Below are 15,893 nucleotides of genomic sequence, written 5' to 3'. Positions count from 1 at the left end.
GTTTTTAAAAAGCATACATAACAGATTAATATAAACTTATTTTTTGTACTTTCCTTTATTCCAGTCTTTCCATGTAATATAAGATGCTAATAAATTCTACTTAAAAAAAAACTTTTTAAGATTTTATTTCTAAGTAATCTCTACATCCAATATGGGGCTCAAATCTACAATTCCGAGATCAAGAGTCTCACACTGACTGAGCAAGCCAGGTGCTCCCCCCAAAAAGGAATTATTTTTATTTTTAAAAAAATTTTTAGAGGAGGGAGGGGGAGTGACAGAGGGAGAGGGAGAGAGAATCTTAATCCACACCCAGTGTGGAACGTGACTCGGGGCTTAATTTCATGACCCTGAGATCGCAAACTTAGCTGAAATCAAGAGTCAGACAACCAACTGAGCCACCCAGGTGCCCCCTGAAAAATAATTCTTTTAAAAAAATTATTTATTTATTTATTTGAGAGCGAGAGGGGCAGAAGGAGAGGGAGAGGCAGGCTCCCTGCTCAGCAGGGAGCCTGACGGAAGCTCAATCCCAGACCCTCGGGATCATGACGGGAGCTCAATCCCAGACCCTCGGGATCAAGGCAGATGCTTACCCAACTGAGCCACCAAGGCACCCCCAAAAATGAATTCCTAAAAAAATGTTCTATGGTTAAATAAATACAGGAAACACTGAACAGAATTATAGTATGTTCTGTTCCTTTTAGACTTAAAAAAAGATTTCTGACTTTAGACTTTAATATGCTAGCTATTATATTTCTCCAAAGGGGGGATACGGCATGTAACATTTCTCAGAATTATTTGCCAAAGGAAAGAAGCTTTTTTGTGCACAGTACAATCATTTTGGGAAATGCTACTTTAAACATGCACACACAGGGGCGCCTGGCTGGCTCAGTTGGTAGAATACACGACTCTTAATCTCGGGGTTGTGGGTTTGAGCCCCACGTTGTCTGTAGAGATTACTTAAAAACATAAATAAGCAAATAAAAGTAAACATGCACACACATACACAGCCGGGTCTGGACTATGAGGAAGACAATACTACAGTACAGTCCTTAGCAATGGAAGATCAGAATCCTATATTGTTTTATTTCAACATGTATAATAGATAACAAATTTGAGATAAGACATAGGCTCATATTGGTAAATATATTCTAGAATTACTCAAAATGCCAGATTTCCCACTTTTGATAAATTAAACCCCACCTCTTTATGACCCATGTTCCTTAGGAAACATTCTCCATATTCTACAACCTCTATAAAGTAATTTTAATAGATCTTTCTTTCTATGCTGCTGTTTCAAATTACCTGAGCTGACTGTACCAGCTTGCTGTAGAGAGTCACTTTTCCTTGGTGAGTGAAGACTTTAGTCATCTTGGTAAAACGTGATTTTATTTTGTTCAGGTAAATTCCAAAGACCTTCAGCTGCAACGGAAAATCAAAGGTTACGGCATACTAAAACAAATGAGTTAGGAAAGGCAAATGGTCGGGGAAGGCTGGTTCAGCTGCTATGGGCTGTTTTGCCCATCCTAGACTGATTCCGAAGGCAGGGCACGTCTCATTTGCAAATGTAATCACATTTAGTAGTTTAAGGACAGAACCAAAGATTTTAATTGTAATTCTTGCTTTTAATTCATTTATTCATATTACAAACAAGAAAATGACAGGCCTCAAGTTAATAAAACTTTTAACATATTAGAGAACATACAAAATGAGTCGCTATTTAACCAATTAAAGTAAATCTTCTCCTCATCTCAATCTAAGTGAAACAAGTAGGAGGAAATTCTAAATGAACTTCAAATATATTTCATATATTTAATTGGTCATTTCAGGTTTGAAAAGATTATATATTTTAACGATTACTCGCGTATAATTAAATAAAAACCTTGCTAACATATTATACCTGAAAAGTTAAAGAATTCATCACTAATTATCAAGTAACAGTTACTTATTTCACAAAAAACAGGTTCAAAATGTCTATACTGATTCCCATTCAGAAAATGAGATAAAAATACCTCCTCGTCAGAGCTGTGTCTCATTTTTTCCCACAGGTTCCTATTTACATCAGTCAACAGTTTATCCTGGTTCAATGCAGAAAGCTTTAATCTAAAATACAGAAAAGTTAATTAATTAGCACAGGGTTCAGAAGTCAGCTTGAATGAATCAACTCAGATTTACAGGAATACTTAATTTAATTTTTCCTAGTTCTTTTCTACATTAAAAAAAGGGGAATTCACTCAAGAACAGTGGTCAGCCTGATTATTTCAACGCTTGTAGAACAGTTCAAGAATGTTATGAATCAGAAAAACTTCCCTCACAATCTCAATCAACTTGTTCCAATATGAAAACATATGGCTTTTAAAGAATCCTAAGGCCTATCAATGCATAATTGTTGCAAAGTTGTAGCTATTATTTTAAGTAAAAGTTCCCGATTCAGTTTCCAGTCTTATCTCACCTTTATATAATAGCATTTATAAAAGTAGCAAAATTGTATATTAGTCTCTGGTTAATAAGAAATAAATTTCTATCAGAGTTAGAATATATTATATACAGGAACGTAAGTGTAAAGTCAAACACTAGAGCACATCTAAACAGACTGGGCATTGTATGTGAGATCCTATTTTATTCAAAATAAAACATTCTAAGACAAATCTTGAGACACTCAACTCTTTTAAAAACATGGAGAAAAAAACCTTTTCTGTCTTGTTCAGTGATGAGCCCCAGTACTTAGTACAGTGCCTGGCACATAGTAGGTGTTCAATATATAGTTGGTGAATTAAAAACCAGAATCAGGCAAATCTGTAGTATTATAATTTAACAGCATCTTAAGTTTTTAGTTTAAAAACTACATAGTTATTTTAAAATTATTTCTTTTCTGTTAGAATGGTTCAAATTTAGTTGACTCGTTCTAGACAAGCATGATATAAATATATTTTGAGTTGCAAGTCTAATTTACCTGAGGGAATTTAGATATACCTAATCTGTAAATTAGTATGCAGCATCTGCATCTATCAAAGCACTGAGCAATAATCTGCATAATACTTTCTTATATGCAAATCAAGGGCAAATGGTAAAATTATAAACTCAAAGGAAATCTTAAACGGGCACTATATATAAATTTCTAAAGTGTATTATCTTCTTTTGAAAGTGTTCTTTTGCAATCAATTTATGATATCATAACCTAATAACTGTTTATTGAGGACATAACTTTTTGCTGTGGATGGCATGAAAATATTTTATATACATTATTTCTACTGCTCATTTCTACCTGCTGAGTAGATATTATTATCCCTAATTGATGGATGTTGAAATGAAGGTTAAATGTCTTACATATAGTTACGCAGCTCATGCTGTAGCCAGGATTAAGCTTCAATCTGTCTGCCTACAAAGCTGATTCTTTTCCACATACCATACCACACTGCCAAGTAATGCCATGACCTTTTTCCTATGCCAATGTTATTCTAATTAAAACTTTACCACACAGATTATCCACCCACCCAACAAAACATACACAAAAATAAAAACTTCCATACTCTTCAATCTTTTGGTGAAGAGCCTCACAATCTTCTCTATAAATCTGTATCTTGGGTAGGTAAACATACTGACTTAACATCAGGTCTTCTGGAGTAGGTGGTGTGTTTATAGTAAACTGGAAAAAAAAGAAAATCAGTCCCTCAAAACTGGTAGTTTGAAGACAAAACCATGTTTAAGAACTGTTTCAAATTTCAGAGTGCTTATTTTAAAGTTCTACAAAGAAAAATTTGATTACTCTATGAAATTGATACACCCAGTAAGCTACTAGTTGGAATTTGAATACAAGTCTCTGACATCAAAGTCCATTTCCTACAGATGTTTAGGGGATGTTCCACTCACATGTGATGGAATAGTGGTTTGAAAATGGCTATGTGTTAAGAAAACCAATACCTAAAAATTCAAACTTATCAGGAACCCTTTCGTTAAAAGAAAGAAAAAAGATATCAGTTTCCTAAATTATTCTTTTCTACTCCCATTCTCTAACCCTGATCCTCACTTCTATCCCAGTTTGAATTCAGATTTTTCTGGCATATGTAAAATAAGGTAGCAAAAATTTGGTTATTTTAAAAAACGTTTTATACCTCTAATCCAAAGGCTTTTTTTTTAAAGAATTTAAGTAATCTCTATACCCAACATTGGGCTCAAAATTACAACCCCGAGATTGAGTCACATGCTCTTTTGACTGAGCCAACCAGGTGCCCCAAATCCAATGACTTTCTGATGTCCTTTATGCAGTACTGGAAAAACCAGGTCAGCTTCTTACATCATGTTACATATAAAAACCAAACCAAATCCCACAACAACAAATGCCCACTATTCATAGGCAGTATGGTACAGAATAAATAATTTTACCACTCCAAGATTTGGTCTCCTCATCTATAAATTGGGCACAATATTCATCAGTCACTTAAGGTTATAGTAAAAGTTTTTTTTTTTTTAAGGTTACACAAGCCCAGGGCCTGATAAAATAATCTAACACATGCTAGCTTCTTCTCACTCTCTACTTTTATTTGATAAATTAAAAGGAAGTAACTGAATGAGGTTTTAATCCCCTTCCTCTATCCCTAACTCATCTTCTAGCAGATGTGCTAAGAAAGTAAAAACTAAGAGGCAGCCCACGGAATAGCAGAATATATTTGCAAATGATACTACAGATAAAAGACTGGTATCCAAGATCTACAAAGAACTTCTCAAACTCAATATGTGAGAAACAAAAAAACAAATCATAAAATGGGCAGAAGATATGAACAGACACTTTTCCAATGAAGACGTACAAATGGCTAACAGACACATGAAAAAATGTTCAAAATCATTAGCCATCAGGGAAATTCAAATCAAAACCACATTGAGATACCACCTTATGCCAGTTAGAATGGCAAAAATTGACAAGGCAGGAAACAACAATTGCTGGAGAGGATGTGGAGAAAGGGGGTCCCTCCTACATTGTTGGTGGGAATGCAAGTTGGTACAGCCACTCTGGAAAACAGTGTGGAGGTCCCTTAAAAAGTTAAAAATTGAGCTACCCTATGATCCAGCCATTGCACTACTGGGTATTTACCCCAAACATACAGATGTAGTGAAGAGAAGGGCCATGTGCACCCCAATGTTCATAGCAGCTCTGTCCACGATAGCTAAATTGTGGAAGGAGCCGAGATGCCCTTCAACAGATGATTGGATTAAGAAGTTGTGGTCCATATATACAATGGAATATTATTCAGCTATCAAAAAGAACGATTTCTCAACATTTGCTGCAACATGGACGGCACTGGAGGAGATAATGCAAGTGAAATAAGTCAAGCAGAGAAAGACAATTATCATATAGTTTCTCTCATCTATGGAACATAAGAACTAGGAAGATCGGTAGGAGAAGAAAGGGATAAAGAAAGGGGGGGTAATCAGAGGGGGGAGTGAAGCATGAGAGACTTTGGACTCTGAGAAACAAACTGAGGGCTTCGGAGGGGAGGGGGGTGGGGAATGGGATAGGCTGGTGATGGGTAGTAAGGAGGGCACGTATTGCATGGTGCACCAGGTGTTATACACAACTAATGAATCATCTAACTTTACATCAAAAACCAGGGATGTACTGTATGGTGACTAACATAATAAATATTTTTAAAAAGTGCTAAAAGCAATTGTAACTGAAGTTGACTCTCTTTCTTAAAGGTATTTTAAAGGCTAGATTTACAAATAAAAATCAAAGCTCTGTGCACTGGCTCAAAAAGAAACGGCAACACTAGAACCCAGGCTGTGCTTTTATTTTTTATTTATTTTTTTAGTATTATTTTTTTCCAGACTCTGCTTTTTAAACACGGTTTTCTCACTCAAAGAAATCAGGCCTCCTTGGGAAAATGGCTAAATGCTTTCATGTAGGAACCAAATGCTTTGCAAAGAAGTATTTCTTTTTATAGAAATACTTGGGCAACAAATGATAGAATTAGGTTACAACTACTACTTTACAACTCCTAGTGAATTACTTGATCTAGATAATGATCATTAATGGCTGCCTATGCATCACTACCAGACATTATTTCCTGATGGAAGTATGACTATAAAGTGAACTTGAAAAAAAACCCATGAATCTGATAAAGCCTCTGTCAATTTACAAAGAATACAAGAGACAGAGAATAGGTTAAATAAATGTTTGGGTGTGCACAATTAGCAAAATGCACACTGTGGTAAACTCTATAGAAAAAACCTGGTTTCTTCATTAAAAAGAAAAAAAGGAGAGAGAGATGGAAGGAGACATTACAATTTAGAAGATGACTAAGAGATACCAACCAATTATAATATTTTTACCTCATTTAGTAAACGCAATGTAGTAAACCAGAAAATAATGCTTAAAGACAACCAGGGAGGGGGCACCTGGATGGCTCAGTCAGTTAGCGTCCAACTGTTGATTTCAGCTTAGGTCATGATCTCAGGGTTGCGAGATCAAGCCCGAAGTCAAGCTCTGAGCTGGCCGTGGAGACTGCTTAAGATTCTCTCTCTCCCTTGGGGCTCCTGGGTGGTGCAGTCAGGTAAGTGTTCAACCCTTGGTTTCGGCTCAGGTTGTGAACTCAGGGTCATGAGATGGGGGCCTTCATTGGGCTCTGCCTGGAGCCTGCTTAAGACTCTCTCCTTCTACCCTCCATTCCTGCTCACACACTCACTCTTAAAAAAAAAAAAAAGAAAAGAAAAAAAGAAAAGAAAAGACAACCAGGGAAATATAAATACTGACTGAATTGTCATTTTTTAAAAAAAGATTTTATTTGTTTGTCAGAGAGACACAGATGGAGAGCGAGCGCACTAGCAGAAGGAAAAGCAGGCTCCCCGCTGAACAAGGAGGCCGATGCGGGACTTGATCCCAGGACCCTGGGATTATGACCTAAGCCAAAGGCAGACACTTAACCTACTGAGCCACCCTGGCATCCCTTGACTGAATAGTCATTTTAAGGTATGATTATTGTATGTGGATATATTTTTTAAATGACTCCTCATCTTTTTAGGAATATGCACTGAAATACAGTTAAATTGATGATGCCTGGAATTTGCTGCAAAATAACAGGGACGGGGGGTAGGGAAATATAGGGATAAAACAAGAGTTGATAATTTTTGAGTTGAAAAAGGGTAGGTTTCCTCCTGGACCTTCATAACCACCAATGAAACACAGGACCACGCTCCCAGAGATTCATCAGGAATGCAAGTGTCAATGGATATCAGGCTCATGTACTGTGGCTACATATTGGCTGCATCCGCTTATGCTGTATGCGATAGCTAGGTTAATTTGCTGCACCTGAGCCCAGGACCATGTACACAAGCCACCCTCCTCCCTTCACCTATCTATTTTGATTACGTACCCAATTTATAGATAATCAGCTCTTGGGTATTTCAGGCCTGGCAGGGGTACCTGCAATAGTTCTTTGACCTCACTGAGAAGGGAAAGGGTGTCAATTATAGTACTTCTGCTTGGGGCATTCCATGGGCATGCTGAGGGTCATGGGGCAATACAATAGCACCTTTTGCTGGTGATACCTGCTGAGCTTCTATAACTGCAAACACATACGGGTGCTGTACATGTGTCTATAAGGGGTAGCACATACTTCCCCACTTGCCTCAAGAATACTATCCTCAGGGGTACCTGGCTGGCTCAGTTGGTAAAGCATAAGACTTTTTTAATTTTTTTAATGTAATCTCTATGCCCAATATTAGCCTCGAACTCACAACCCCAAGTTCCAGAGTTGGATGTTCTACCAACCTGCTAGCCAGGCACCCCAAGCATGTGACTCTTGATCTCAGGGTTATGAGTTCAAGCCCCACATTGGGTGTAGAGCTTACTTAAAAAAATAAAAAAGAAAAAAAAGAAAAGAACATTCTCCCCAGTTCCACCCTAAAAGAGACTCACAGTTACCCAAGTCCTGTATCAGATGCCCGTAGCTGTGAACTTCATTTTCTATGGTCCATATGTCTTTGTCCTTTCCCTACTTTAGGATTTTTAAATTTCTTTCCTGAGATAGCATAAATTCTCTATCTTAATGGGTTTGTTCCCAGTTCTATTTCCCTAACACTGACCCTCCTGGCCTCTGCAAGGCCTGAGAGGAAAGGGGAAGATTCAGACCCTTAAGTGTTAGCTCCTGAGGTATTCTCTCCCTTTTCCACCCTGTCAGCCTCCTCTCTGCTCCTCTTTCCCCTCTGTTTTCTTCAGGTCCCCTGGTACTTTTTCTAAGGATGTAGACTCTGGATCCACACCTAAGCAGCTTTTTACTCTCCATCTACAGCTGAAGCAAGAGGATTCTAATGAGAAGGGCAGGGGTTGGGGACCCAAAAGAAGTGTGCCCATTTCCCATTTTCATCTTTGATTTACACTTCGCATTTATTTATGTATTTATTTATGTATTTATGTATGTATTTATTTGTAAAAATGTTTTCTTTATTTGAGTGAGAGAAAGAGTGAGCACAAGCAGGAGAAAAAGCAGAGGTAGAGGGACAAGCAGACTCCCCACTGAGTGGGGAGCACGATGCAGAGCTCGATCCCAGGACCCTGAGATCACTGAAATCATAGCTCGATCTGAGTCACCCAGGCACACATACTTCACATTTAGATATACAATACTCCTGGAATTGATTTTTTCCTAAATAGCTTTTTTTTTTTAAAAAGATTTTTTGGGGCGCCTGGGTGGCACAGCGGTTAAGCGTCTGCCTTCAGCTCAGGGCGTGATCCCAGCGATCTGGGATCCAGCCCCACATCAGGCTCTTCTGCTATGAGCCTGTTTCTTCCTCTCCCACTCCCCCTGCTTGTGTTCCCTCTCTCGCTGGCTGTCTCTATCTCTGTTGAATAAATAAATAAAATCTTTAAAAAAAAAAAAAAAGATTTATTTATTTATTTATTAGAGAAAGAGAGAGAGAGAGCGTGCACGAGCAGGGGGAGGGACAGAGGGAGAAGCAGAGTCTCCGTTGAGCAGGGAGCCCGATGCACGGCTAGATCCCAGGACCCCGGGATCATGACCTGAGCTGAAGTCACACGCTTAACTGACTGAACCACCCAAGCGCCTCTAAACAGCTTTATTGAGATTTAATTCACACACCATATAATTCATCCACTGAAGTATACAATTAGATAATTTTTTTAAGTATATTCACAGGGTTATGTAACCATCAACCACAATCTAATTTAGAGCATTTTCATCCCCCCATTAGGTGTCACTCCCCATTCTCTTCCACCCCCATCCTGGCCTCAAGTAACCACTAATTAGTTCACTTTTGGGCTATTATGAATAGTACTCATGTACAACTTTTGTGAGAATGTATATATTCAGTTCTCTTGGGAATATACTTAGAAGTAGAATTCGCTGAATCTTCTAATAGTTCAATGTTTAACTTTTTGAGGAAATGCCAAACTGTTTTCCAAAGTGGCTGTGCCATTCCCACCAACAATGTATGAAAATTCTAATTTCTCTATATCCTTGCCAACACTTTTTATTTTGTCCTTTAGATTACAGCCATTATAATGGGTGTGCAGTAGTAACTCACTGTGGTTTTATTTATGTATTTATTTTTAAAGATTTATGTATTTATTTGAAAAAGAGAGAGAGAGAGAGTGTGTGTGTGTGTGTGTGTGTGTGTGAGAGAGAGAGAGCAGGGGGAGGGGCAGAGGAAAACTGACCAGGAGAGAATCTCATGCAGACTCCCTGCTGAGCATGGAGCATGACTTGCTGCTCCACCCAGGGCTCGATCTCAGGATACTGAGAGCATGACCTGAGCCAAAAGCAAGTCAGACGCTCAACCGACTGAGCTGCTCAGGCGCCCATCATTGTGGCTTTAACTTGCAATTCCTTAATGACTAATGACGCTGAAAAAGTTCTCCTATACTTATCGGTATTTTTATGTGTTCTTCAGAGAAATGTTCATTCAGATCCTTTTGACTATCTTTTAAATTGGGTTGCCTTTTTATTACTGAATTGAAAAAGTTCTTGACATATTCTGGATATAAGTCCTTTATAAAATGTATGATTTGCAAATGCTTTTTCCCATTCTGTAGGTTGTCTTTCCACTTTCTTGGTGGTATCATTTGTAGCACAGAAGTGTTTTGTTTGATTTTTTTAGAGAGAGAGAGAGCACAAGCAAGCAGGGGGAGGGGCAGAGAGAGAATCTTAATGCCCAGTGTAAGCCTGACATGGGGCTTGATCTCATAACCCTGAAAGATCATGAAATCAAGAGTCAGACGCCCAGGTGTCCCCATGTACCACAGAAGTTTTTAATTTTGATGAAGACCAGTTTTTGTCACTTGTGTTTTTGGTGTTATATAGACTTGATTTTTGTCTATAGTGTGAAGTATGGGTCAAAGTTCATTTTTTCCTATGGATATCCAATTGATGCAACATCATTTATAGAAAAGACCACTGTTCTGCAGTGGCATCTTTGTCATAAACCAAATGTCCATATTTGTGTGGGTCCATTCTTTCTTTCTTTTTTTTTCCCCCCCCTCTCCCCACCCCTTTCTTAGTTCCTTTAATTTTTTTTAAAGTAAGCTCTATGCCCAATATGGGGCTTTAACTGACGACCCTGAGACCAAGAGTCACATGCTCTACTGACTGAACCAGCCAGGTGCCGCTGTGTTGGTCCATTCTTTAAAAGTTAGCTAGAACTCATTTGGATCTAGTGACAATTTTAATGGTAAAATAAAATAAAGTTTTCAAGGATAAAGATTTCCAGTTCTTAGGTTAATTTTGGTAATTTATATGTTGCTAAAAAATCATCTGGTCTTAGGGGCGCCTGGGTGGCACAGCGGTTAAGCGCCTGCCTTCGGCTCAGGGCGTGATCCCGGCGTTATGGGATCGAGACCCACATCAGGCTCCTCTGCTAGGAGCCTGCTTCTTCCTCTCCCACTCCCCCTGCTTGTGTTCCCTCTCTCGCTGGCTGTCTCTATCTCTGTCAAATAAATAAATAAAAATCTTTAAAAAAAAAAAAAATCATCTGGTCTTAAAAAATTTGTTATCAGAGTTGATGGATTAAAAAAATTATTTTAATTCTTTTAATCTCTCGACATGTCTTCTTTCTTCATTTCTTTCATCTATATTTTAGGCTTCTCTGTTTTCTTAATTAGGCTTTTTAAGGGTTTTCTTATTTTATTGTCTTTTCAAAGTACCAGTTTTTGGATTTGCTATTCTTTCTAATAATTTTTGTTTCCTGTCTCATTAGCTTTACCATTTACTAGCATAAATTCTGCCTTCCTGCCTTTTTAATGGATTTTATTTTATTATCCATTTTCCAATTTCTTAAAGCGAGCATTAAAAATTCCTTATTTTTAGGGGCACCTGGGTGGCACAGCGGTTAAGCGTCTGCCTTTGGCTCAGGGCGTGACCCCGGCGTTATGGGATCGAGCCCCATATCAGGCTCCTCTTCTGGGAGCCTGCTTCTTCCTCTCCCACTCCCCCTGCTTGTGTTCCCTCTCTCGCTGGCTGTCTCTGTCTCTGTCAAATAAATAAATAAAATCTTAAAAAAAAAAAATTCCTTATTTTTAGATTCTCTTCTATAATAACAATGTTATCTAAGGCTTTTAATTTCTTGGTAAGTATAATTTTTGCTGTATGTCCCATATGTTTGGTATTAAATATTCCCCTTTACTTTGCTTTCTTAATAGTCTTGATTTCCTCTCTGATCTCAGTTATTTATAAGTGTATTTCTCAATTTCCAAGAAGCTAAGAATGTTATAGTCCTTTTATTAGTTCTAATTTTATTGGATTAAGATCAGATGATGTCCATAAAAATCTCCATTTTTTTCAATTTGCTAATATTTTCTTTGTGGCCAAGGGCATAACTAATTTTTGTAAACGTTCGACAGACTTAAGAGAAAAACATATTCCTATTGACACAAATTTTTCTATTAATCTTTTAAAATAAGTTTGTTGATTATACAATTCAAATACTGTATAATCTTATATAATTTTGATTTTGAGAAATGTTTATTAAAAACTGCTGTATTTGGATTTTTATATAGTGGGAAAAAGCATATGTTCAGGAAAAAGTATCAAAGACAAAATACATGGCAAGGAATGAGAAAAAAATAAAATTTCACCTTATCAAAGTTTATGATATTACAAAAAAAAATCCATTTTCTTTGTTTTTAAGAAACTGCTGGAGCCCCAGTGCAGAGCTTGAACACATAACCCTGAGATCAAGACCTAAGCTGAGGGGTGCCTGGGTGGCTCAGTCGTTAAGTGTCTGCCTTCAGCTCAGGGCATGATCCCGGAGTCCTGGGATCCAGCCCCACATCAGGCTCCTCTTCTGGGAGCCTGCTTCTTCCTCTCGCACTCCCCCTGCCTGTGTTCCCTCTCTCGCTGGCTGTCTCTCTCTCTGTCAAATAAATAAATAAAATCTTAAAAAAAAAAAAAAAAAAGACCTGAGCTGAGATCAAGAGTCAGATGTTAGCTGAATGAACCACCCAGGTGCCCCCACAAAAACCAATTCTTATGATAACCACAATGTACCTATTATAGAAAAACTTTCTGCAAAAAAATATGCTTCCTTAGATTCTATTTTTGAATAAACACTTGTTTTGATGCACTTTAATAAACGAGTGTAATACATTTTAACTGAGATAACTATTTTGCCAAGAAATTGCACTTACTTTGGCTGGGAGATTGCTCTGTCGGGGTTTCTGTATCAAAATGTGGACCTGAAGAAGTATAAAGAACTCCTTTATTGTAATTTTCCCATCTTTGAGTTTCTGAGGAAAGAAAAAAAGTTTGCACGATATTCAAGGTCAGCTCATTTTGACTATAACCACCCCATTTTTTTCTAAATATCTTATAGTATTTTGCATATATTTGTGGAAATATCCAAATATTTGTAAGCTATACATGAACAGATTTTATCTAATATTATTTCTTAAGGTTATTCAGTGACAACAGAATTGAGAACAAACAACAAAACACAGGTCTTCTAATTGTGATTTCTACTCCGTATGATCAATCACCATGCTGGGTCCTTAATAAAAAACCCTAATTTTCTGTATAGTTGAATATTTCATAATTTTTTAAAAAAATTTAAAAAGTGAAAACAAAACAGGGAATATAGTTGCATTAGAAATGAGAAATAGTCTAACATACCTCCTTCAAACTCTCTTCACAAATAGTGTCTCTGAGAAACTGTGATTCCATCTGACTATTGTGCTGTGCTAGAAGAAAAGCAAATTCAGGTGCTAAACAAGTCAAAATTAAATCGTAAGCTTAATTTTAATTATCATTCAGGTTTATGTGTGGTTCATACTCTTTAAGCTATCCACTAGGATCTTTTTGGGAAAACAGTCATTTACAGGGCAAAGTATACTACTGTTTTAAGACTCCATCCAATATTTCTCTACTAATTATAAGGGTTTTTTAAAAAGATTTTATTTATTTATTTGACAGAGGGTTAGAGAGAGAGAGAACACAAGCAGGGGAAGTGGCAGGCAGAGGGAGAAGCAGGCTCCTGGATGAGCAGGGAGCCTGAGGCAGGACTTGATCCCAGGACACCGGGATCATGACCTGAGCCAAAGGCAGATGCTTAACTAACTGAGCCACCCGGGCGCCCCTAATTGTAAGCTTCTTAAGGAAATTACCCTTTATGGTCTATCACTTCTCAACTTATTAAAATAACTAAGCATTAAAAATAAAATTATTTTACTTATCAACTATGTATAACTCCCAAAAAGCTTAAATTTCAAATATCTCCTGAATTGAAACACATTTATTATTAGTCAAGTAAACAGATGACTTCTATTATTTAGTCTTCATGAAGATCTTACTGCTGAAGTCCAGAGAGGTCCCATCGGCCTTGATCGAATCAAGAGAACTGCTGCAACTAGATGGTGTTCGGCTCAGGCTTTTTATCAAAACAGTGTTAGCATTTTTATCTATATCCCCTTCAGCACGGTGATCAAAAATCTGAAATTATCAATTAAGAAACATTATCAGCCTAAAGTCATGACTGTATACTTTCAATAATTGTTTGTTGAACACTAACAAATGCTACTTCATAACATAAAATTTATCTATAATTATATGAGATATCTTAGTAACAAATAACTTATTAGGCCTTTTGAGTTCAAAGTAATTTTAATTTTTTTAACCTTTATTTATTTTTCATAGTAATCTCTACACCCAACATGGGGCTCAAACTCACAACTCTCAGATCAAGAATCACATACATGCTCCTCTGACTGAGCCAAACAGGTGCCCCTAGAGTTCAAAGTAATTGTATTTAAGAACATATAGAAATCATGGGGGTGGCTGGGTGGCTCAGTCGTTAGGCGTCTGCATTTGGTTCGAGTTGTGATCCCAGGGTCCTGGGATCGAGCCGCGTATGGAGCTCCCTGCTCAGGGGGAAGTCTGCTTCTCCTTCTCCCACTCCACCTGCTTGTGTTCCTCCCTCTCTCGCTGTCTCTCTGTCAAACAAATAAATAAAATCTTTAAAAAAACAAAAAAAGTATACAGAAATCAGCTTGTGCATTATACTGTATAAGCAAATTGTTTCTCAGATGTGTCTAAGTTAAAGCCAGATCCTATGAGCTGCCAAACGTTGACTTATTAATTATTCAACTACTAGCCACCAGAGTAAGGGCAACCACATTGAAATAAACCAGCATAGAATACTGGCTATTCACAGTGACTCTGGCTAGAGCAACAAAGAAACTTAGTTCCAGGTTTTAGTACTTCTTTCCCCAAGTGACTAAAACTCCTTTGGCTAATGCCAAATAAGTGATGTGATCTTGCTTTTACCATTTTAATCATTTGACTTTACAGCCTTAAATGCCATTTTAATCTACTTAACTTACATATGTTTTTGAGGACAATGTATCCTTGTCTAAACGTTAGAATGTAATCTCTACAATGTAATGAGAACAGATTTTTTTTCTGTAAATTCCTGACGTATTCCCAGCACCTAAACAGTACTCAGGACACAGGAGATACTCAATATCTACTGAACAAAATAATACTAATTTTCATATAATGTGTTCAGTTATAAATTCTCTATCACTGATACTATATTCTCAAAGCTGCACAGATGAACCATTTCCTCAGGGCCTCATATAATAGAACTACTGAAATATTTTTCTAAGCCTACTCACGTTAGAGTTTAAATTTTGTTTTCTATGAACCTCTGATATTTTCTTTTCTTTCTTTTATTTTTGGAAGATTTTATTTATTTTTGAGAGAGAGGGCACAAGCAGTGAGGAGAGGCAGAGGGAGAGGGAGAAGCAGACTCCCTGCTCAGCAGGCAGCCCAACAGGGGGCTTGATCCTGGGATCATGACCTGAGCTGAAGGCAGCCACTTAACTGAGGGAGCCACCCAGGCACCCCACTCTGATACTTTCTAATCTTCATTTCTCCACCTATAAAATTCAGTTTGAGTGACAGCTTTTATTCTCTCCAAGATATCCAAATGAGTGTTCCCTCAACTTTTAAAAAAATCAATAATCTCTTGCATAAATTCAAATTCTCAGTTCTTCACCTTCAGATACTGGGTTTGACCTAGCATTCTCTTATCCACTAACGAAATGCACTCTCAGCTTCTACATACCTTCATTAGCCAAGAAAATTTAGGCAAGCTTTTCTTTACGCAGTTTGCATAACAAAAAGGCTTTTTTACCCTCTAGATATTTAGACTGAATTTAACTTTTCAAACTACATATATCCTGCCTAGAGATTCTCCTAATGCAAAATCACAACAAATTACACAATTACATTAACTTTTGTATTACTTCTCATTTCATTTTTTGTGATGAAAAAAAAGATTGAATTTTTTTAAGTCTAGCTGTTAGTCAAATAATTCCTTAACATTCTAAATAGGAATATTTCTCCAGCCTTATAATTGGAAATAATCAATTCCTGCTCATCCAAGACTAAAAT

The 15,893-nt window shown here is 37.3% G+C and overlaps 1 protein-coding gene across 2 annotated transcripts in view; it reads right to left on the bottom strand.

The window, feature by feature from the left end:
• KNL1 (kinetochore scaffold 1) overlaps positions 1 to 15,893 on the bottom strand; it is a 61,995-nt gene that overhangs the window by 15,472 nt on the left and 30,630 nt on the right. For both annotated transcript variants that reach the window (XM_044377524.3, XM_057306222.1), the window contains exons 11-16: positions 13,790 to 13,928; positions 13,113 to 13,180; positions 12,632 to 12,730; positions 3,528 to 3,643; positions 2,010 to 2,100; positions 1,303 to 1,419 (exon numbers count right to left, since the gene is read on the bottom strand). In XM_044377524.3, the coding sequence (XP_044233459.2) occupies positions 1,303 to 1,419; positions 2,010 to 2,100; positions 3,528 to 3,643; positions 12,632 to 12,730; positions 13,113 to 13,180; positions 13,790 to 13,928 (630 nt within the window). The remainder of the gene's footprint in view (positions 1 to 1,302; positions 1,420 to 2,009; positions 2,101 to 3,527; positions 3,644 to 12,631; positions 12,731 to 13,112; positions 13,181 to 13,789; positions 13,929 to 15,893) is intronic.

This window comes from Ursus arctos, unplaced genomic scaffold, assembly GCF_023065955.2.
Source record: "Ursus arctos isolate Adak ecotype North America unplaced genomic scaffold, UrsArc2.0 scaffold_36, whole genome shotgun sequence".
Classification (NCBI taxonomy): domain Eukaryota; kingdom Metazoa; phylum Chordata; class Mammalia; order Carnivora; family Ursidae; genus Ursus; species Ursus arctos.
This window is presented reverse-complemented; position numbering and strand designations above follow the sequence as displayed.